The sequence below is a fragment of the Ochotona princeps genome, chromosome 1 (genome assembly GCF_030435755.1).
Source record: "Ochotona princeps isolate mOchPri1 chromosome 1, mOchPri1.hap1, whole genome shotgun sequence".
Classification (NCBI taxonomy): domain Eukaryota; kingdom Metazoa; phylum Chordata; class Mammalia; order Lagomorpha; family Ochotonidae; genus Ochotona; species Ochotona princeps.
Genome location: NC_080832.1, coordinates 70,281,397 through 70,306,148, shown reverse-complemented (window position 1 = coordinate 70,306,148; position 24,752 = coordinate 70,281,397). Strand labels below are relative to the sequence as shown.

Genomic DNA, 24,752 nt, shown 5'->3' with positions numbered 1-24,752 from the left:
CACTGCAATGGATGAGACTTGGACCCTTGCACGCTAGCAGTAGTACCTTTGCTTTTGCCTTATCGCACGTGGAACTCCTCTGTTTAAGGACCCAACACCATCACCTGCTTCCTCCCTGGGTGCACATTAGCAGGAAGCCGGATCAGAAACTGAGGAACTACATCTTGAACCAGGCACTTCCATCAGGGGACCCAGGCAACTCAGCAACAACTTACTTACGCTTTTGTGCCAAATGCATGTCCCTAAACTTACCTTTTAATTCCATTTCCCTTACACTTTGTAAAGTACTCCAGTATAAGGCCCAGTGGGTAAAGTCCTCAACTTAAATGCGTCGGGATCCCACATGAGCGCCCGTTCGTGTCCTGGCAGCCCTGTTTCCCATCCAGCTCCCTGCTTCTGGCCTGGGAAAGCAGTTGAGGACGGCCCAAAGCCTTGAGACCCTGAGCCCACGTAGGAGACCCAGAAACGGCTCCTGGATCCTGGCTTTGGATCGGCTCAGCTCCAGCTGTTCCAGTCACTTGAGGAGTGAATCATCGGACAGAAGATCTTCCTATCTCTCCTCCTCTCTATATATCTGACTTACCAATAAAAATAAAATAAATCTTGAAAAAAAAAATCATCTGGCTTGGCTTGGTGTAGTAGACTAGTGGTTAAAATCCGTGACTTGCGTGTCCAGGATTCCATATAGGCACCAGTTCTAATCCCAGCAGCTCCACTTCCCATCCAGCTCCTCGCTTGTGGCCTGGGAAAGCAGTTGAGGACGGCTGAAAGTCTTGGGACCCTGGACCTGCGTGGGAGACCGGAAAAGCAGCTCCTGGCTCCTGGCTTCAGATCAGCTCAGCCCTGGCCATTGCGGCTACTTGGAGAGTGAACCAGCAGGTAGAAGATCTTTCCTCTCTGTCTCTCCTTCTCTCTGTATATCTGACTTTCCAAGAAAAATAAGTATTTTTTAAAAAGAAAGAATGAAAAGCATCCCACAAGGACAGTGGGAGGAGTCACATCATCACAGCTGATTGAACAAGAAGGCAAGCAATTTTAGACGCCTGACACAACACAGCAGCCACTGCCACCAAAGGGACATGAGGCGCGACCTAAGTACAGAGCTGAAGCTTACGGACGCAGCTTCTGGAACGTTAATTCAGTGTTTTTATTTTCACTAAGTCATTGTCACACATACTGAAAACTCTAAAGTAAAAGGCTGGATACAGCTAAAGCCACAGGCTTACTGTCTCAGAGCTTAGTATACTACTACTGTTAAGAAACCAAATGGCTATACATACAATTAAAACTTCTGCTGGTATTTAACCCTCTATTCAGATCGTTTCCAGCACTGGCTATTGAAGGGACTGGGAAGAAAACACATCATCTCTGTTGACCTGCTTCAGTGTGGCGTACAGGTGGCACACTGTTGCTGGAGGTGCAGTGCCACGCCCAGGGCAGCTCACTGAAGGACCAGCATTAAAAATCTAGCCCGGAAGGTCAACTCATGCCACAGAAAACCCCAAACACCCAGTGCCTCTCTGCGGGGTGGGGAGTCACTTAGGGAACATTCAGGGACACTGCTTGCAGCAGGTGAGAGGGTGGAGTTTTGAGTCGGATTCCTGTGTGATCTTGACCAAATTCTCCTCATTTTGTTGCCTCCTTTGTAAAAGAGAAATGATTAAACTCACCTTCTGGGTTTCTATGCTCTGTATGCTCTATGTTCTGTAAACAGCACTTCAGGGCAGTGCCTGGCGCAGTGTGTATTCAGTGACCACTACCAAGAAGTAATGCTCTCATACATTAAATCTTTTTTTCTCTTTGAATTAACATCATCATTGATCCCAAATCTTGGAATTAATGATGTCAGAGTAGACGTCCCTATCACAAACAGAATGTCCTGCATTAAGATATGACATCTCGGGCCCGGTGGCGTGGCCTAGTGGCTAAAGTTCTCGCCTTGAAAGCCCCGGGATCCCATATGGGTGCCGGTTCTAATCCCGGCAGCTCCACTTCCCATCCAGCTCCCTGCTTGTGGCCTAGGAAAGCAGTCGAGGACGGCCCAATGCTTTGGGACCCTGCACCCGTGTGGGAGACCTGGAAGAGGTTCCAGGTTCCTGGCTGTGGATCGGCGCAGCACCGGCTGTTGCGGCTCACTTGGGGAGTGAATCATCGGATGGAAGATCTTCTCTGTCTCTCCTCTCTGTATATCCGGCTTTCCAATAAAAATGAATAAATCTTAAAAAAAAAAAAAAGATACGACGTCTCAGGCCGGCCCTCTGGGCACACTGTGGGCACCTGTGCAGGCCACTGTGGCGTGGCATCTGACTAAGCCAAGGAAGGAATGATCCAGGCGGGTGTTAGCAGGATATGCAGATACATGAGGGACAAGGGCCAACACGGAAGAATGAGTAGCTCAAGTTTACTGAAAGAGTAGCTGTACAAATCCTATCAAGTATGTCCCATAAAAAGAAAGATGCCTTGAAGAAGGAAAGTGTATATTCAACTTTAGTAGGTTAATTTGCCTTCATTTGCATAAAGCCAGAGCTAGCTCATCAGGACAAGCAAGTTTCACTCAGTGGCCCAGTGCCAATGAAACAGTGATATTCATTCATGGTGAACAACCTCACAGATGTGACAGGTCACACCGCCTTTTCACCCACGAGACCATTCTGCTCGCAGAAAGCTTATCCATGAATAAACAGGAAAGAAAATGAGGGTCTTAACCCATCGTGACACACGCTTTTTAACATTCTTAAAAGCCAAGGGTTTAACCATCATTACAAATGCTGTGCTGCTTACAGTGAAACATAGACCGTATCTGCTTACACATGCCAGTCTGCACAAACTGAACTTGAAAACAGTCCAGCTACAGTATGCTTCAGAGTTGCCGTACAACCCACACAGGACAGTATTGCTGTGATCTTGCTCATCTTCTATGTAAGGGCCCCAAAACAGTATGTGCACAGCATAACACTATTTGTGATAGTTTTTTAAATTTATGTTTCTTAAAAGAAAAGAAAAAAAAGACTCCATACAGGTCACACACTAACCTACATCACAGAAAATGCCGGGTGAGCATTCAGTCTCACTTCTACATGGAAGTTCTAAAGGACTGAAAAGGCCCAGGGCTGCCGTGCCTGCCCTGACAACGACAGGTCAAGTTTTCAATCCTCACAACCAAGTCGAGATGCGCTAGGGCGGCCCCCGGGACACGGTGTCTGAGTTTCGTGGTTCGAGCAGCAGATCCGAGGACCAAACATGGCCATGTGCCTTGCAATACGCCACCTTCCATTTCAGAAATCCAATGTAAAAGAACTTCTACAGGTGTTATTTCAATAGCCTAGACTTGAAAAACTGAATGCGTATAGCTCCCACAGCTTCCACTCATTAAGAGGTCAAAGGTCATTGCCCCGTAAAGCTTGAGGCTTAATCTATTATTAGTGTAGGATTAATCAAGTGCACACTTACTAGCATGAACTTGACTCCAGTTTCCTAGGATAATTTTTGCCTTTCCCCCAAAGAATCATTTGCTCTTGAAGTAATAGGCTCTTTAAGGCACAGTTTAACAACCACTCAACACATACCCAGCTTAGAAATGGAAGTTCCACTGGGGACAGTAAGCCCTATAACCTAAGGAATACAGGATTTTCCAGACAGGCACGTGTCTTGATCTTGAGGATAAAGTCCTATTAGAAAAGTGATTATTTACTTGGTTATTCAAAGAGAAATGTTTAGTAAAAAAAAAAAAGAGAGAGAGAGAATTAGATTTAGAAGCACAACCCACATGTGCCACGCCTGTTGGCAAAGGACCAACACGGGACAGCTCCAGAGACAGCGGAGATTTTCCTGGGACCCCGCGTTCCTGCCCAGCCAGATTTACAGACAGGAGTCAGGGTGCCTTCATTATTTTCAAACCTCTCCTTCCGAAATATACAGACCTTTGGGAAGCTCAGATGTTAACTTCAACCAGCTCGCATCTTCAGCCTCGGCCGCCTGCTACAAAGGAAGAGGATTTGAGGAGAGAACGGCAACGGATGGAAAGAAGCCATGGGGAAAAGTGGGCCAGATTGAAGGGTACGTTACTTTCAGAACTTCATATTTTGCCAGGAGCAGTCATGATGACCCCAGGAGGCTCTGCTTTCAAAACATCAGAAACTCTTCTCTAATGCCCTACCCCAAGCATGCCTCAGTATGCTAACCCTTGATCTGATCTCAGAATTATCTACCTGGAATAGTTGGACCTAAGGGTAGATTTAGGACTTTTGACTGGATGAAAGAATGTCACATAAACAAGGACGAGCAGTCGGCCTCCGGGCAGGCTCCCCAGTACTGCTGGGGACACTGGTAGCCAGCTGAGCTGCAGCATAAGGTAGGGACAGGCAGACGACACAACCACAGAACCAGAGATGAAAAGGAGACTAGGAGAAGCTCCAACCGGTGTGATGGACACGATGATGCTTTATGGTGGGGAGCTGAGATCTGTTTTCTACACTGACGTTTATATGCAGCCATTGCCCAGGGGCCAAACACTACTGTGTATGCTGCTTTGTGTGTAGGTGGCAGTTAGGCACCTACAAAGGGAAAACTTTGGCCCTTTGTGGTACCTATGGAAAAGCCTTCCGAAATGCTACCTTTTGGCGGCAGCCTTATTTCTCTCCAGGGATTGGCACCATTTTGGAAATCCGGTCCTGGAGTCTCTGAACAATAGTAACATAGTGTAAAAAACCACCTCTCTATAGCCTGGGAGCCCAGAGAGGCGTGCAGAGGTAAAGAACTTTGCAAGAACTCCCAAGTGGGGAGTGCAGCCACATGACAGAAACTTGGAGGCGAGCTGGGTGCTAAGGATAGTCCACAGAAGTCCTGTTCCCGCCGGCGACCAACATGGCTCCCCTGGAAACCGCCTGGCCTCAACACCTGGCAACAGCCAGCCCCACAACCACAGCACTTCTGGATTCACTTCTGATTGCCATAGCAAGTCCTTGACACCAAGGCAGAAAATTTGCTTAGAAAAGTCGTTTTATCAAAGTTGTTCAGTGAGAAAAAAAAAAAAAAAAAAGAAAAAGTGCAAAATATGTACAGTTCCCAGGAGTTCTCACTTGGATTTTTATGATTAGAGATCATAAAAGTTTACATTTGTGTAACGAAAGTACAGTGGATTTCACTTCATTGTTGATATGCAAGTTTTTGCTCCAAAGTGCTTACTTTATTTAAAAAAGAAGATCGAGAGGGTTGCAGGGTGGTATTTCTTTCTTTTTTTTAACAGCATGTCCATGTCACGTGTCACGGTGTCCTCTGCTGTGGCGGATCAGCGCAGCAGCCTCGCACAGGGTCGAGGGTCAGTCCGACAGCTGCTCTGGAGGTGGCCCCTACAGCAGGACCCGGGGCGTGCCATTAGGGGTGGCGCCTTTCTTCTTCTGCAGCCGACTCTGAGCCTTCCGAGATTTCACCACTTTCATTCTGACCTCAAAAACCTCATGGATGGCCTTCCGGAAGCAATGAAAATTATAGTCAATGAGTCCTACGGAAGAAACAAAAACATTGACAAACGTCATACAGAAATTCTCTCCCCCTTTCCGGGTCAGCCATGGCCAGCACACGCCAGTAGGGGGCAGCAGAGGAGCAGATTGCGATTTCCCCAGGTTGGGGGATGCTTTTCTTTCCTGTGGCAAAGTTTCAGAATGTACACTCATTGTTGGAAGCGCCTATGACCCAGAAGATTGGAAGAACGCTGAACCACACCTTTGAACCTTTCAGAGTTAAAGCTTAATTTTCATCTTGAATTTAAAAAAGTATTTCCCCTTAAAAGGGTTTGTGAAGTGTGTGGAGGCAGAGCCTGACTGATCCGTCATAACTACCTGCTGAATTTCTATTATACTTAAACCTTTCGTGTAAGTCCCAGGAAAAAGTCCCTCACTCAGAAGGTCACAGTTGCTCATGCCAACCCCACACTGAGGGGCTCGCCAATCAACACTTGCTTTTCAGAGTTAAATACCTTTCACATGGAGAGACAGGAGAGAAGGCCCTTGTGTTTTCAGATATAAATCAGTGGTGTGAAAACGTGACAGCACTGGCTGGCACACACAGGAGTCAGGTCTGGGGTCACCTATGGTGAGGTTTCTTTGAAGACCCCCCAACCGGACCACTGCAGTCAGAACTCCAACCATGGGAAAAATCACAGGCTCTGTGGTCTGACCATGGAGCATGTGCGTCAAACTGGGTCTCCAGGGTTACTGCAGCTGTGCAGTGGCTGGCAGGCCCAGATGCACACTGGGGCATGGCAACCAGTGACCTGAGGCCTGCAGAGCACATCTGGTACCACGGCAGAGGATGGAGGGCAAACTGGACAGCTCTCCTGAACAAGCCCTGACAGCAAGTAGCTGGGCGATGCGGACTCTAAGGTGCACTGGGTCAGGTAACGGGTGTTAAAAGCACTTCCTCCTACTGAGGTGCTGGGCTGCAGGGAGTGGCCTTCTCCCTTTCCCTCCCAACTTTCCCCAGGTACAGGAAGACAAAAATGAGATTGGAACCAGTTGTCTCATTCCCCTATTCCTTGATCCAACCCACCCTAATCGGGGGTCCACATAGGCATGTATCCTCAACAACGTAAACATCATCAAAAATAAAATAATTTGGGCCCAGCACAGTAGCCTAGTGGCTAAAGTCCTTGTCTTGTACACGCCAGGATCCCATATGAGCTCCAGTTCTAATCCCAGCAGCCCCACTTCCCATCCACCTCCCTGCTTGTGGCCTGGGAAAGCAGCTGAGGACGGCCCAATGCCTTGGGAACCTTCACCCATGTAGGAGACCCAGAAGAGGCTCCTGGCTCCTGGTTTTGGATCAGCTCAGCACCAGCCGTTGTGGTCACTTGGGGAGTGAATCATTGGATGGAAGATCTTCCTCTCTCTGTCCCTCCTCCTCTATATATATATATCTGACTTTCCAATAAAAATCTTTTTAAAAATAAATAAAATAATTTCTTACATAAAAAAGAAAAGGTAATAGCACAGAATATGTTTGGGAACCAACAAGTTGCGGAACGCATGTTTGATCCTTAATTTGTGGAAGTGTGGACAGGAGATCAATGTCACCATATGTTTATACAATCAGGGTGTAATTTGCTCAACAATCACTGGCACCCATCCAGGTGCCAAGAAACTTCTGAAGAAAGCAAACCTATTCCAGAGCCCTGTCCAAAGAAAGAATTGGGATTCTGGGCACGGGATGAATTCTTGGAATTGCTATTACCACTAACTGCAAGTGGTGGAGATCACCAGCCAGCTTCCTGCGCAGGACTCCCACGTGGCGTCCCCTGCTGCCCCGGAGGAGACAGGGCACCCTCTCAGGGTGCTGCAGCAGGGAACCGTCTTCGTGGGAACTCAGATGTGACATGTGGAAACAACCTCAAAATCCCTTGCTTGTATTTGCAGCAAACTGCCTTAGGAAGAAGGCTTAGTGAAAGGAATCTGACTCAGTGAGATTACAATTAAAATACTCAGTTTGGGAAATTTCAGAAATAACCCACTAGTAATTCCTGACAAACCTTAACTTACTCACCTTTGTAAATTTCAAAATATAACAGTGAACAATCCTTTTTAAATTTGATAATTCCACTGAAAACTTCCCGAGGGCCAAAACCAAATCCTTAGTGCAAAGCAGATCTCCACAGCACTGTGTACAGCACTGGGCTCTGCAAACTACACACACATGCAAGTGCAGGACCCAGCAGCCATCAGTGCTGTGGCAAAGGCACGGTGCACGGCAAAGGTGTCCAACAATTCAGGTGGAGGTTATAAATAAATAGGCAGGGAAAATGATACAAAAATATATTATTACATTCGTGAAATTTATATACACTACGTATGTATGTATGCACAAACATGTATGTGCAATACAAATATATCATACACGCAGGGAAAACTTATATAGGAATATTAAGAATGTAAAAAGTTTATCAATATTTTCTTTCCTTGGTTATTACTTCTAAATTTTCTAAATGAATCTATGGCTTTTGTGATTTAAAAAATAAATTATTTTTTCATGTCCAATGAATTGGGAAAATTTCAGGATGTAACAGGTGAAGACAACAAGATAGAAAACTGTCTAAACAATATGATCCCAGATCTGTTGGAAGAAAGAAAACAAGAAGAGGGGGCCCCAGCACAGTAGCCTAGCAGCTAAAGTCCTCGCCTTGCAGGCACTGGGATCCCAGCAACCCTGCTCCCATCCAGCTCCCTGCTTGTGGCCTGGGAAAGCAGTCGAGGACAGCTGTTGTGGCGACTTGGGGAATGAATCAATGGATGGAAGATCTTTGTCTCTCCTCCTCTCTGTATATCTGCCTTTCCAACAAAATCTTAAAAAGAAAAAAAAAAAAAAAAAAAGAAGAGAGGGAAGGGAGGAGGAGGAGGGGAGAGAGTTTAACCTATGCTTTAGTTCTAGACGGGGACTTTGACTTTTTTCTCTGTACTTTGATTTTTCAAATCATTTGAATAATGAACACTTATGGTTTAGAAGCACAAAAAGGCTTTTTCAGCACGTTTCTACTTCAAGTTGGTGTCTGTACAACAGACTGCTAAACCATTGCCTAGTTAACAGCACAAAATCCTCAGACACATCCCTTAAGCTGGTGCATCCCAATTTAAATAATAGAGGGCAAATGAGGTTAATTGTTTTCATTTCAAAATAAAATTGAATTTGGTCCTGAAATGGTAGTTGGTGAGGTTACTAAATATTCTCTGGTCTTCCTTTTTGGGAAACATGATGCTGTCATCCCTGGGGGCTGATGACTTAAAAGTGCCTGCAGGCTGAACAGGCGTCCTCCTGTCCCCTTGGTTCCACTCGGTCCCACCCCTTAGGCCCTCTAGAGGTGACCAGCCCGGGCAGCCGCCCCCTGCACTGACCCGAAGCACACACATACACTCTGGAAGAGTGCCCTGGTTCCGCCACCCTCGCAGCCACTACAGCTGCACCACAGGCAGCAGGAAGGTCCCTGCCCTGGGGCAGCCTCCCAAGCAGGTGCCCACCCACCCTAGCCTCCCCAGCCCTGCCAGCCATGGTGTGAGCCTAAGGGGTCCTCTGTCATCCAAGCAACAAAAATCACATGGGGAAGTTACCTTTTCGTTCAAAGCTTTCCTCTCTAACAAAGCAGACGAGAGCCAGGAACTTGGTCACCTCTTTCAAATACAGCACAGTCGTATTGTTTAGCTTGATGATAGCTGTGGACTCCTTGTCATAGGGGGTGCCTGCTCCATCGTCCTTGAGACTAAATGAAGACACACATCAAGGTCAATGGGAAAAAAACAGTTTTGACACCCAGAGGTCATCATCAACATACCAAGTCCAAGGTCTTAGAAACAGGCACAAGTGCGCACACAGCCAGCAAGTAAAACCCAGTCAGTGAGACTAACCCCACCCACACTTGCAGACTGCCTGTCGTGGCAGCGGGTGATGGATGGAGGTCAGCTCTTCGTCCAGAGCCACAGCTGTGGCTTCTCTTCTTGTGACACAACAGCTGAGCCGCCAAAAGCATGGTCTGGGACCGGCATGGTGGCTAGGCAGCCTAAAACCCTCCAATTGTGGTGCCAGGATCCCATGTGGGCACCGTGTGTGCTCCACTTCCCATCCAGCTCCCTGCTAAAGGCCTGAGAAAGCAGCGGAGGATGGTCCAAGTCCTTAGCCCCTGCAACCACATGGCAGACCTGGAGGGAAGCTTCTGGCTTCAGACCAGCCAGCTCCTGCCACAGAGGCCATTTGGGAAGTGGATCAGTGGAAGAAAGAACCGCTCTATCTCAGCAATTCTGACTTTCAAATAAAATAAATAAACAAATAAATAAATAAATTTAAAACATCATGGTCTACCACGTTAATTCCATAATGTTGCAAATTGCTGTTGATGTTATGTTGGGACTCTTGATTGACTGGGATGATATACTACCAGCTCTAACTTCGGACCAGAAATGGTCTCCCCAAGAAACTGTTCAACCCATCTGGACAATAAGTAGCTGGACTCTATGCTTGGTATATGTTTGCAAGGAGAGAATCTTGATTGAATTTGAACTGTAATACTGCATCAAGGTGGAGGAATCCACCAGGGGGGAGGGGAGGAGAGGGGAGGAGGAGGGGAGGATTCCCAGAGCCTATGGAACTGTGTCACATAATGCAAAATAATTAATAAAAAAAAAACATCATGGTCTGATAGCAGATGAAGAAGGACTTTCCAGGGATAGCCAAGCATTGGACTATACCCTGGGTCGGGAGGAAAACCACCACTAAAAAGGACAGGATTAGCACTGTTGGCAAAAACTGCACATGGCATATATCTTAATAGTCTAACCATGCTCAATTTGCTTCATTTGATCTTTAGAGAAATGTCTTAACAGGTCCAAGTGGCTAGGATCAAAGAAGCATGGTGTCCGCAATTTGCTCTCGAGCCAATTTGCAAAATCAGTTAAGTATCCGAAAAAGACGTAAACGTGACATAGTGGATTAGCTGCTGCCTGCGAGGACAGTATTCTAAAGGAGCACCAGTTTGAGGCCTAGCTGTCCACTTCCAGGCCAGGTCCCCGAGAGCTACAAAGAACAGACCAAGATACCAATGAGAGAGACTCAGATGGAGTGCCAGGCTCCTGGCCTCAGCCTGGCCTAGCCCAGCAAGTGCAGCCATTTGGGAGAGTGAACCAACCGAGGGAAGAGCTCTCTGGAACTCTACTTTTCAAATAAATAAATCTTTCTAGAGAGCAAACGTGCCAAAATAGCAAACTGGATAGACATCAGTGAATCCCAAAGAAGGGAATACTGGAACTCACTGTATAACTCCTGCACATCTTCTGTAGGTCTGAATCAAAATACTGGTTTATCTAAGAGACGGTGTGGCATACAGACTGCCAGCTCTATTATTTACTGCTCAGCTTCTCTGAGCCTGCATCTCCTCACCCGAACCCCAGCAGCAATCACTGCAGAGCTATCTTTTTAAAAAATATATATATTTTTATTAATAATATTGCATTATGTGACACAGTTCCATAGGCTCTGGGGTTCCCCCATCCCCTCCCCATGCCCTCCCCCCATGGTGGATTCCTCCACCTTGTTGCAGTATTACAGTTCAAATTCAGTCAAGATTCTTTCATTGCAAGCATATACCAAGCATAGAGTCCAGCATCTTATTGTCCAGGTAAACGCAACGGTTTCTTGGGGAGACCATCTCTGGTTTGAAGGCAGAGCTGGCAGAATATCATCCCGATCAATTAAAGGCCACAACATAACATCAATGACAATTTACAACATTATGGAATTAATTGACATGGTATTGAGTAACCAATATGTTTAAAAAATGCAAGTTCTTAACCACATCCTGTGACTACTTCATTGACATTTCAATTTTAGTTTATACACAGAACCAGCTGCTATACACCTTAAAATTGCTATAGGGTACTATTCAGCTGTCTCGTGTCTATTTTCATTTTAGTATTTAGCAGTTTATAGTGTTGAAGCAGAATTTTGCTGAACTTGGCAGATTTTAGGATAGTCTAAACTGGATTATAACTCTAACAAAGCATATGTCAACAATTGAGGTGCAGAATAGTTTTAGGAGGGGTGTGCACAGAAATCTTCAATACCTTAGTGAGGAGTAATTAATCTTTGTGTCCTACCTAGTAAGGTATATGTGAGTCCACGCTGACATTTCCTGTCTGGTTCTAAGCTTTCCTTGTTGCTGTCTATTCTAATGTGTGTGTGTGTGTGTGTGTGTGTGTGTTTGGGGGGGCCTCTGGAGCGACCCTGATGGTCATTGCCAGAGAGGGTGGGGATCCAAAGTTGGAACTAAGTCAGGACCAGAGAAAGCTCCTCTCTCTAGTACCGAAGGAAGTTTACTATTCTGTTTCTGTGGACCACTCAGGGTTCCTGGCTGTTGTTTCAATGACCTTGGATCCTGCAAGGAAGAATTTGGGCTTTTTCCATCCCGTGTGGTAGATCCAAATGGGGGTGGATGACCTCAGAGTTCTTGGCCTCCGAAGGCACTCCAATTCCCCGTGGTCTCCTTGGCAGTTGGGATGTATTCCTTAGTGCCCATACTGATAGTCCTTGGTGAGGATCTAGGAGTCTCCAGGGTTGGATACAAGCCTCCTCCTGTCCCCCACTGCAGAACTTTCTAACGAAAAGTAAATGAAATAACGCACTACAGCACTGACCACATGTTCAAGGAATGTTAACTGTTGTTCACTGTGGTTAGGGCTTTAATGATCAAAGCTAGACCATGAGGAAATGATGGAAGCAGAGTTACTGGGGCAGGCAGCTCGTCCTGTAGGTAGAGCACCCACATTCCAAACGGGGGTGCCTGGCTCCCAGCTCTGCTCCTGATCCAGCTTCCTGCTAAGGTGCAGCAGGAGAAGGCTCAAGGATTGGGTCCTGCCGTCCACACCAGGGATCCAGAGTGAGTGTTGGAGCTTCGTTTCAGTCTGGCCCAGCTCTGGCTGTGTGAGCATCTGGCAGTGAACTGAGATGGAGAATCATGGATGGAAGATCTTTCTCCACCCACCCACATCTCTGCCTTTGAAATAAGTTAAACATTGTTTTAAAAAATACTATCAAAGGTTATGACTCCTTCCTCATGGATGAAGGACATTTCCTTCGATCTTTTCCTTGTCTGAAACTGTATATAAATTTTCTGCTTATTTTAACTTACCAAATTTATGAATAATTGCCCAGAAATTGGATAAGTTGAAATTGTGCTAAATCTTAATCACTTTCACATAGACATGGCATTTATTAAGCATTTCTTAAATGTATGTGACATGCAAAGCATTCTTATGCATTTCACAGTGTCTCCTCATTCAGAGGAAACCAAGACTGGGGGAAAAACATAACTTGGCCCCTGCTTGTGGCCCGGGAAAGCAGCAGAGAATGGCCCAGGTCCTTGGGCCTTTATGCCCATGTGGGAGACATGGGAGAAGTTCCTGGCTCCTGGCTTCAGACTGGCTCAGCTCTGGCTGTTGCAGCCATTTGGGGACTGACCCAGTGGATAGAAGATCTTTCTCTGTCTTTCCTTCTCTCTGTAATTCTTTCAAATAAGTTTTTTTTAAATTAATTAATAACTTTGGGAGAGGGAGGAGGGAATTGAATGACATGCCAGATTTCATGAAAACCCTGAATTATGACATATTTTAATGTAAATGTAGGTTTTTAGTTGATTTTTAATTAGCATATATGTGACTAATTAAAAGTGAATGGTGGATTTTAGTTTACTTTAAAATAGGCTTCAACTCATTATAACCTAGCACAACATGAGCGCATTCTCCGATGTGAGAGATGCTTTCACAGGACGACTCTTAATGTCCTGTTGCAGCTACTGCTGTTAAGATGTGAATTTCTCCTGCTTCTAAGTCATGCTCGAGAATAAACTATAACTAAAACATTTCAAACATCTTAGTCAGTAGGGAATGGCATTTAAAATTTACAAGTATACTGAATACTTGTATACAGATATTAAAGTTGTGCTTACTGGCAGAAGACAACAGAAAAATTCTTAGGTGACATCAAATGAAAAAAAGCAGGATATAAAATAATATACAAAGTGATCTCATTATTCATAAATTATGCATAAAAAGACATATGCAATGGTTGTCTCTAGGGATAAGATTACCAGTTATCTTAATTTTACTTTCTGTAATGTTATACATTTTCGGTATTACTATTTTCACATTATCAGAAGAAAGCAAATATGAAGCAAATTAGAACAGCAAAAAAGACCCTCAGAAACTGATGAGGTTTTGCCATTACAACAGCTATGTTCTACTAAGGCTTCTATCTACAGGCAATGAAATGGGACAGACTCTCTGAGGCGAGCCAGAGGGCATGGCTGCGTGTGCATGTCACTGCCCCCACGCACAGCTGCTGGCTGTGGCAGACCCTCAGGTCACCTGTTCCCACGTCTCCATGGGCAGCTGGGAATGGCCAGCAGCAAGACCTGTAGTTACAGGGATACTTCACACCCATCCCCACCCACCCCTGCCAACTAGTCAGGCTGGCTCATTGCTGCTCCAGCAAAAAACCCGAAGAAATCCCAGCTCCGGCAAGCCATCTGTGACCCAGACTGGTTCTGACTGAATGCCATGGGTTCCAGCACTACACTCCCTCATCACAGAAAAACACTGCTGCCCAGCCCAGCCCCACTTCCTCCTGCTGCTCCTCCCTCCCTGTGTTTGTTTTAGCTGGAATAAAGCAACTCTGATTAACATCATTTACATGAACAACTTACCGCTTACATCTAATTACCATATGGCAAATAATGAGCATGCATATCGTTAAATATGTGCCAGATTAATTGTGTTGTTCATTGTACTTGATTACCACAGCAATCTAGACTGTAATCAGGGCTCATTGGTTTCCGGTGACTATTTCAAGGTCATCCACTTACATTTACAAATAGGATACTGCAGGGCAGGAACCCTGGGAAATGAGGCAGATGGCGGCAGAGTTACAGACCCAGTCCGAGTTTATGGGGCAACAATATTTAGCCAGGCTCTACCAGGTGCAGTGACTAGCAACCCAAAGATGCTCTACCCCCCACAATCTCTGCCCCCACTACCAACCAGCACTAATCCCTCCCCACTGCATGACGGAAGGGACTGTGTGAATAACAGAGCAAAGAAAGAAATCCCAATGACTTCTGTCAGTGGAAGAAAGGAATGCCGAGAGAGAGATCCTCACACCATCTGACACTGTCAACCTGTGCGAGGCAGACCTCGGGCGCTGAGGAATGAGGAAGTTGCCTCCTTAGTCACCTCGTGACTGGATGGGATGCAAAGGCCCAATGTAAACAAACAGTACCTTCACACTGGGCGATGACAGATGAGGGGCCAGTTCACACCCAGCCCCTCTGTGAGACGCCTGCTCTGCTTATCCAGACCAGTGGATGTCAGCTGACATTCTCAATTCTCCCCACTCCTTGTATAGTTCAGATTCTTCCAAAGCACAGGGAGCTCTAACTTCTACTATAAGACCATAATTAAAAATGATACCAAAATCATCAAGCACTATTGTTCGTAATTTTCTGCTGCCCATAGACAATCAAATCTTTTTTTTAAAAAAATTAGCAGTTACTTTCTATAAAAGTATGACAGAAATGTTTTTTTTATTAATTGTTTTTTTTTTAGATTTATTTTATTATTTTTATTACAAAGTCAGATATACTGAGAGGAGGAGAGATAGAGAGGAAGTAGAGCTGCTGGGATTAGAACCAAGTATGACAGAAATGTTAAGATATCTGTTCAGGAGAAAGCCACTGGTTTCTCCCAAGTGTATGTAACATCATGTCATGTTCACTGATTCTTCTTTTTTTAAAAAGATTTATTTATTTTTATTGCAAAGTCAGACATATATAGAGGAGGAGAGACAGAGGAAGATCTTCCATCCAATGATTCACTCCCCAAGTGACCACAATGGCCGGAGCTGAGCCGATCCGAAGCCAGGAGCCAGGAACTTCCTCCAGGTCTCCCATGCAGGTACAGGGTCCCAAGGCTTTGGACCATCCTGCACTGCTTTCCCAGGCCACAAGCAGGGAGCTGGATGGGAAGTGGAACTGCCGGGATTAGAACCAGCATAGGGGATCCTGGCGCATTCAAGGCGAGGACTTTATCCCCTAGGCCATTGCATCAGGCCACCATGTTCACTGATTCTTTAGAAGAACTGCAATCAGACAGACCTGAGTTCAACCTCAGGTTAGAGATTTAACCAATCACAGCTGCAGTTTCTATAACTGGACAACAGAAATCCCTGCTTTGTGGAACAGGAATGGGATGAGGCCGGCGCTGTGGCACAGCAAATTAAGCTACAGCTTACAACATACCATCCCATACTATAGTGCTGTTTGGAGTCCCAGCTGCTTCACTTCTGACCAGCTTCTTGCTGATGTCCCTGGGAAGGCAGCAGAGGATGGCACGTGTACTTGGGCTTCTGCCACATACATGGGAGAATGAGCTGGTACTCCAGGATCCTGGTTTCAGCCTGGCCCAGCCCTGGCTTATGCAGCCATTTGGGGAGTGAACCATCAGATAAAAGAACTAACTCTGGGGGGAGGGTGTGGGGAGGGACCGGGGGAATCCCAGTGCATAAAAAAATGTATCACATAATCCAATGTAATTAATTTTTGAAAAAATGAAATGCAGTAAAAATGTGTTTAAAAAAAAAAAGAACTAACTCTTTCTCTTTTTCCTCCCTCTCTGTCTCCCCCACTCCCTCTGCCTCTCAAATATATGAACTAAATCTTATGTATTTATTATTTGAAATACGGAAAGAAGGAGGGACACAGAGATCTTCCATCTTCTGGTTCACTCTCCAGGTTGCTGCTATGGCCGGAGCTGAGCCGATCTGAAGCCAGAAGCTTCTCCTGAGCCTTTCATGTGGATGCAGGATCCCTAGAAGTTGAGCCATTCTCTGCTCTTTACCCAGATGATAAGCAGGGAGCAGCTGGGACTTGAACTGACGTCTATATGGGACGCTGGCACTGTAGGCCAAGGCTTAGCCACAGCACTGGCCCCAAAAGCAAAATAAATCTTATTTTAAAAAAGATTAGATGGTGGCACTGTGGCGTAGCCAGCAGAGCCTTTAGCACTAGTATTCCATATTTGCACTGGTTTGAATCTCAGCTGCTCCACTTCCAATCCAGCTTCTTGCTAATAGCCCGAGAAAAGCATTGCTTGGGCTCTTCTACCCAGACAAAGCTCCTGGCTTCAGCCTAGCCCAGCCCTGGCTACTGTGGCCATCTGGGAAGTAGACAAGTAGCTAGAAGGTCTCTTTCCCTCTGTTTTTCCCTTTCTTTCTCTGTATCTCTTTCAAATAAATAAATGCTCCACAACTATGTGCTGTTATTATTATTATTATGCAGACTAAATGGTATATTTATTTACAGATTTTAGTTATTCAAAACAAAAACACTAAGGCAGGTTACCACATGCAAAACACCTCAAAGTTATGAAAGAGACTATGGTTTAAGCATCTTTCACCTGAGGCTGGTGTTTGACTTCTTGCCACTCAACTTCTGATCCAACTTCCTACTAGTACACTTGGGAAAGCAGCAGCAGACTACCCAAGTCCTTGGGTCCCTATAACTCATGTGGGAGACCCGAAGAAACTCGTGGCTCCTGGCTTTGGCCTGGCCCAGTCCTGGCTGTGTAGCTATTCATTGGGAAATGAATCAACAGATGGAAGATCTTTCTCTCCCTCAAACTCTGCTTTTCAGATAAATATTTTTGTTTTTTAAAAAATGTTTCACTTACCCATAAATACAAGAAATGTCAATAACCACATCTATCATATCACAGCAGAGTTCATAGGTTTGCATATCCACCGGAGTACTGTCAGTTGCGATATAGATTTTGCTGACCACATCGAATAGAAATGCCTTTTCAATCCCCGAATTCTGAAACAAAAAGAAGATGCTACCTGGAAGTAATGGTGGAATCAGACATTGCTGAGATCATAGGTTGTTACATAAAATGACACATCAGCCCCAACACAAACCATGAGCTAGCAGGGATTTTCTAAACATTTGAATCATACCATTTTATCACAATTAAAACTTCACTGCCATAAACTGCTGTATAATATTTGCATAAGAAATGAACAGCAGGGCCAGCATCGCAGCATAGCTCGTAAAGGCACCATGGGCGCTGGTTCATATCCCCACTGCTCTACTTCCCATTGAGCTTCCTGCTAATGTGCCTGGGAAAAGCAAGGGAAAATGCCCCAAGTGCCGGAGACCATTTCACCCACGCTGGAGTCTTGGATGAAGCTCCTGGCTTAGAGCTAGCCCAGCCTTGGCATGGCAGCCATGTGGGGAGGGAACCAGCAGATTCAAGCTCTCTTTCTCTGTTTCTCCCTCTCTGTAACTCTTTCAATAAACATATTTTTTAAATGAAAAGTTAAATTATCACATATTATTTATTTTAGGTGAACAAATTGGACAGTACTTAACTCTTAGAAATGTGCCTGCAGTTAGAAAAAGGTCAAGTAAAAAACAATATCCTGAGTGTGAGTTAAAAAATTAATCATAAAAATCTGCACAAACTAACCCAAAATTTTATGGTGACAGAGTAACTGGTGAGCACACCCAGCAGATCCAACTCCTGCTGCTTGACAGAGCTTCCCTTGGGTGGGCAGTCTGCAGGCTTAGGCAGCACACCCTTCCAAGCTACTCCACAGGAAAAGTCTCATTGCCAATGTCACGGATATGTTCCCTACCTCACCGAGGATCCCACTAACATGGAATGACTGTCTACAATTTGAGTATTCCACACAATTAAATCAATGGAGTACTGGAATCTTTTCTGGGACTTAAACGGTAAAGGATCTAAACTGGTACGTAGCAGTGAACTTTCAAAGCAGTACTTAAACAGCATTGAAATGCTCTGAAAGTAACCAGCAGTAAGATTGTTTTTGCTTTTGCAATATTTTCTTCAAATTCTGCAAAGATTCTAACAGGTACACATGATTGACTTACGGAGATAAAGATGTTTAGCAAATTCTCCAGAGTCGGGAGCTGTGGAATCAATTTCTGCACCACTTTGCTAAAAGCTTCAAATATTGAATGATCGTATATGCTTGTCAGATAGAAGCTGAAAGAGGAAACAATATTTCATCATGTTGTTCCTGTGACCAAGCAATAGCTGTGTCAGCTATTTCATAATCTCCGTCATCTGCCTTCAATAGCCACACTCTAACACACGGGATAGTCCCCTTCGGAATTCATGATGACCATGGTGGAAAGCAAGCACTTTCTAAGGTTATTCCTCCCCACCTGTGCCTGGCCTCGTCTGGTAACTGCAGAGCTTACAGGTGTAGCACTGTGCACGGACGGCTTCCCCACAATCTGCAGGAGCACCCACACCAGCTCACCTTGACCTGAGCCCCCCGGGAACTGCTGCTATATCCACAATTTGGAAAGCAAATGCTGCATATACTACTCCACCAAAAATCAATCACCGAAAAGTTGCTTTGCCTCTGTGGGTTTTCTTCTTGAATTATTTTCACACTATGCCTTTATTATTGATTATGGAGATGATTCTGTTTCTTTTTTTTTTAAAGATTTATTTATTTTCATTTCAAAGTCAGATATACAGAAAGGAGGAGAGACAGAGAGGAAGATCTTCCATCCGATGATTCACTCCCCAAGTGAGCCGCAACGGCCGGTGCGCGCCGATCCGAAGCCAGAAACCAGGAACCTCCTCTGGGTCTCCGACGCGGGTGCAGGGTCCCAATGCATTGGGCCGTCCTCGACTGCTTTCCCAGGCCACAAGCAGGGAGCTGGATGGGAAGTGGAGCTGCCGGGATTAGAACCAGTGCCCATATGGGATCCTGGGGCGTTCAAGGCGAGGACTTTATCATCCCCTAGGCCACGCCGCCGGGCCCGATGATTCTGTTTCTTAAGAAACATAAACTGCAGCACCAAAGTTGGCTAATCCTCCATCCTGTGGCGCTGGCATCCGATACGGACAGCTGGTTTATGTCCTGACTGTTTCACTTCTGATCTAGCTCCCTGCTTGTGGCCTGGGAAAGCAGTGGAGATGGCCCAAGTGCTTGGGCTCCTTCACTCATGTGGGAGACCTGGAAGAAGCTCCTGGTTCCCAACTTCACACAGGCTCAACTCTGGCCTTTGCAGCCATTCGGGGAGTGAACCAGTGGATGAAACAGCTCTATCAAATGCGCCTTTCAAATAAAAGTAAATCTTGGGGGGAGGGGAAACACATAAACTTCAGCACTGACTAACTTCCTGGCCTGTATTCATAGGTTTTATGTTATGGTTTATTTGTGAGTGGGAAAACCTTGACTGTGACCAATTAAAATACCTATAACCAAATACAACAGCTTTCCCAGCAAGCTGGAATGAGCTTGCACACCCTCATTCTTTCCCCCAAGTTCCAACATGGCATCTGTGGGTGGATGAGGTGACTAACTAGCCATGCTAGGCCCGCAGTGTAGATTCTGGGGCCCCAACCTCTCTGTTCCCCATCCTTTCCTGGGATCCCCAGGGCACTTCCATTCTCACCTGAGGTGAATTTTCTCCAATCCGGCATCGGCCAGGTCATCATTTGCTCTCTGGTGAATATCTCTCTGGGTTTCAATTTTGTGGTCATCTGACAGGCCATCCACTTTATGAATGAACACCTCGAAGTTGATGTCGGTGTTCACCTTGTAGGCCCTGGTCACTGTGAGGTGCAGCCTGGCCAGGGCTTCCATGTAGTCGTCCTGTGGACAGAGGTGACGCCCATGAGAGAAGCCACCTGCCTTTCCTTACCTTTCCACACATGCCCGTGAGAGAAGCTGCCTGCCTTCCTGAGTTTTCCACACACCTGTGAGAGAAACCGCTTGTGTTCCTGAGCTTGCCACACACACCCTCTGCACTATGTGCCTAGCAGCCTCAAAATATTTTGCAGTCCCCCTTCTCTACTCCCACAATTCCCCCAAAAAGAAGCTGGCTTCGTGGAATTCAGGCATGAAAAACCTGAGTTATGTTAACAAAGACAAGAAAAAGGAAGGCTAAAAGATGCAGCAGCGGCCCGGCATGGCCTAGTGACTGAAGTCCTCGCTTTGAATGCACCGGTATCCCATATGGGCACCAGTTCTAATCCTGGCTGCTCCACTTCCCATCCAGCTTCCTGTCTGTGGCCTGGGAAAGCAGTCAAGGATGGTCCAAGCTTTAGGACCCTGCACCCGTGTGGGAGACCCAGAAGAGCTCTTGGCTTCTGGCTTTGGATCGGCTCTGCTTTAGCCATTGTGGTTATTTGGGGGAGTGAATCATCGGATGGAAGATCTTCCTCTCTGTTTCTCCTCCTTTCTATATATTTGACTTTGTAATAAAAATAAATGAATCTTTTTTAAAAAAAAGATGTAGCTGCATCAGGTGTTGACACAGAGGTTCAAGTTGCTGCTTGGGACACTTGCAAATGACTCATTCTTCTACTTCTAATGTGCACTCTGGCCAGGCACAGGACAATGGCCCAAATGCTTGAGCTCCTGCACCCATGTAGAGGACTGAGATGGAGTTCCAGGCTCCTGGCATCAATCTGGTCCAATCCTGGCTGTAGTGGGCATTTGGGGAGTGAACCAGCAGATGGAGATCCCTTTCTGCTTTTCAAACAGAATGAGATGAATAAAAATTAAAACTGCAGCTGACTCAGCCAGTTACAATTTAAGCTGAGGACAGCCATAAAGATTCAAGTTGTTGTTTCAAGGAAGAGAAAGAGCCTACACTGCACTACTTGGGACCTGCCAGGGACTGCTACCTCTTCCAGCCTTTCACATGTCTTGGTGGACTGTGATGTCCAGTGAGAGACAAGGACATGATAGAGGGCACTGGCGGGACAGGGAGGGAGCTGGGGAACAACTGCAAGAATCACTGGTCCCTGCGGCCAGCATTGTGATACAGTTACATTAAGGCTCTACTTGCCTGGCATCCCATAGTGTAGCCACAGTTCAAGTTCTGGCTGCTCTGCTTCCAATCCAGCTTCCTGCTGATGGGAATGGACCAGCCTCCATCACTGTGGCCATTTGGGGAGGGAATCAACAGATTAACGATCCCTCTCCAATTCTCTCTCTTTCTCTTTGTTAGTTTACTTTACAAACAAATAATTAAACCTTTAAACAAAAATCACTTGTCTATGGCAGAATCTAGCAAATCCTGGCCCTCAGGCTCACTGCCTGTCCTGGTTAGGGAATCCTTGGTTAGGGAACACAGCCTTGCTCACTGTTCATAGATTACCTGCAGCTGCTGTGTGGGACAGCTGTCCTCTGCAGAGAACCCTCAGCTCTCAGTTCCTTACTGTCTGGCCCTTGAGAAAATCTGCCAGGTCCCGGTCTACAGCAATTGCCCCAAACAACACAATACTATTTGTGCTCCTTCCTAGACCTATGAGGGAACTTCAGAAAAGTTCATGAAAAATAGGATTAGAAGTTTATTTTGTTACCAAAATACCCCACAACAAATCTGATATCCATGCATACTTGGAGGTCTTCAAAAAGTTCATGAGAAATGCAAAGAAACGATGCAAAATTTCAAGGCATTTTTCATTCAAAATACATTGCCATTTTGCACATTTTTTATTTTTATTTTACCAGACAGAGAAACAGATGCCTTCACCTGCTCGTTCACACCCCCAAAGCCCACCTCAGTAGGGGCAGGGCCCAGCTGAAGCCTGAAGCACCAACCTCAATCAGATTTCCAGGAGGGCAGGTGATACCCTTTACTTGAGTCGTCATCTGATGCCCCCTAGGGTGCACTCTGGCGGGAAGCTAGAGTCAGCAACCCAGCAAGGATTCAGAAACGAGATGCAAACGTACCAAAGGCCATCCTGACCGCTCACGGAACACTTGTACTTATAACTCCTATTAACCACCTGGAGTGATAGCCTAGTGGCTAAATCCTCATCTAGCATCCGTTGGGATCCCATATGGAAGGGAGGAGTGGTGTAGAAAGGCAGAGAGAAAAAGGCACTTGCACAGCCCCTCCAGCTGTGGTGTCAGGAGAAAGAGAGCCCCTCCCCCAGGGCTGGCCCCTGTTGGGAGGTAGAGGGTGGTGCTACCAGAGGCATAAGGCCACCTGGGAATTACATTGTACCACAAGGAGCTTTAATGTGCACATTTTCAGGACATCTGATTCTTTGATGCTGAACGAAGCAGATGCAGCCCAGGAAAGGGGTATTTTAACTGACAAATAGATAGAATTGCATGCAGGGGCTTGTGACCCCCAGCCCAGCAGACCTAACCCAGCTACCTGCCCATTTACTTCTACATTGCGATGTAAGGAGAGCCCCTCACATCTCCAAAGATTAGACACTGTTCTTCTAACCTCCCTACCCAGCATGCACTGGTTTCCAACCAACAGGCAAGCAACACAGAATTACAGGGACAAAAACTAACACTAAGAAGCAGAAAAGACTTGATTTAAGAGAACCCAGCAGTGGCATGTGAGTTTTCTTGCTGTGTCCACTGCTGTGTTCCCCTATGCCTAGTTTCTGCTCTGAAATGAACTCTCAGAAATACACAAGATGCTGTCACCAACAGAGGCTGGGCAGATGCTGTCTGGAGCAGTGGCTGTGAGATGGGGGGCAGCCGCGGGTTCTGCATGGAACACTGTCACACACTTGCCTCACGGAAAACCACTCTTGCTTTCTTTTGTTTTCATTTCACAGTGTTCTGTGAGGACACATTTTCTCCATGGAGACATATTTATCTAGCCATCTTGTGACTGTGAGAAACTCAGAAGCAAAAAATAAAACATGAGATGTCAGACCAAAATAGTCTTCCCTGGCAATGAAGGAAAGGCCGCTGTGGCTGCTGGGTCTTCCCCCTTGCGGTACTTGTACTCGCACCACACAGACTGCTTCCAGATAAAAGGTGTAGCACGCTCTGAAACGATCTGATTCCTCACTGACAGCAACTCAATGATACTTTTCCTACTTCTTTTAAAAGTGCAATGTAGCTGCCAGGACTGTGGCATAGCCTATGGTCCTGGCATCCCATACAGGCATTAGTCCAGCTCCTTGCAAATATGCCTGGAAAGGCAGAGAAATACAGGTCCCTGCAGCCATGTGGGAGGCCTGGAAGAAGTTCCTGGTTTCAGACTAGCTCAGCTTAAGCCACTGTTGCCATTTAGGGAATGAATCAGTGGATCAAAGATCTCTCTCCCTGTTTCTCCCTCTCTCTCTGTAACTCTGCCTTTCAAATAAACTAAATGCATCTTTTAAAAAAATTACCTCCTCCTCTGCTCACTAGCCTAAGAAAAATCCCAGGGGAGGATATAACTAAACTAAAAAAACAATTTATCAATCCCTAACTGATGTTCAAGTCTGAATATATGCTTGTAATGTATAGCTAATTTTGAGAGCAAATTACAGATACAATGTAAAAACTAGGCACCGGTACCATCCTGGCCATGGCATGAACACCTAAGACAGATCTGCACTGAAGTTTTAATTCCCTGAACACAAACCATAAGCACGCCACACTAGTTAAGTAAATAGTAAGCCCTGGCCTTCCCCTGGTGAGTCACCTGATTGCAATCTACTCACCCTTGGGCAGGGTCATAACCAGTGCCACCCAGGGCCCCCAGCTGTACAAAACAGCTTCACACAGACCTACAGAGGAAACAGAGCCCAGAGAGGAAGACGGGAGCGACAGCTGTCTCCCACCTCACCCTCCCGCTGCCAGTACCCCCTATCTGCCACCCTCAGGCTCTAAGCTCCGTAATTCATGGTGCTGGCAGACCTGTGACAGGAAGTCAAGGGAGCCTGCCAAGGCCACAGATGGGCCAGGAAACAGGTCAGTGCAAGTGGGACAGCCAGGAGAGCAGCTGCTGACAGCAGGCCTTGGACGCACTGCAGGTGTCTGCAGACACGCATGACCTGGACATTTCTAGGTGGGCCCCGGGAAGGAGAGTGAATGGCTGTTCACAGCTCAGGCCCTGAACTTAAACGCTCTCCCCTCTATACCCCCAGCACAAAAGGAAAGAAAGAACCCCTATAACCACACGGCCATGTGCCCATAGTCCACAGTGCAGCCATGTGGAAAAGAAAGCTCCACTATTGTACTGAACAGACAGCTAGTTCCCTGAGCAGGTTTACAATGCCCTGTCGCAGGCCAGCTTCCAAGCGCAGGCTCAGGGCTCATCACAAAGCCTTCACAGTACTTCCTCGCTGATCCCCCAGGAACCCCTGGTAGGGCAGGGGGTACATCCCAGCAGCTAGCCACCTGTCTAATAGTTGGGGCCATCAGGCCAGGAAAGC

General features: G+C 46.1%; 1 protein-coding gene across 1 annotated transcript in view; it reads right to left on the bottom strand.

Annotated features, from left to right (window-relative positions):
* Positions 1–5,056: 5,056 nt before the first annotated feature.
* RRAGD (Ras related GTP binding D) overlaps positions 5,057–24,752 on the bottom strand; it is a 41,637-nt gene continuing 21,941 nt past the window's right edge. Inside the window, exons 3-7 of the mRNA XM_004580385.4 lie at positions 20,018–20,217; positions 18,473–18,587; positions 17,250–17,392; positions 9,093–9,241; positions 5,057–5,500 (exon numbers count right to left, since the gene is read on the bottom strand). Of these exons, the coding sequence (XP_004580442.2) occupies positions 5,349–5,500; positions 9,093–9,241; positions 17,250–17,392; positions 18,473–18,587; positions 20,018–20,217 (759 nt within the window). The 3' untranslated portion in view covers positions 5,057–5,348. The remainder of the gene's footprint in view (positions 5,501–9,092; positions 9,242–17,249; positions 17,393–18,472; positions 18,588–20,017; positions 20,218–24,752) is intronic.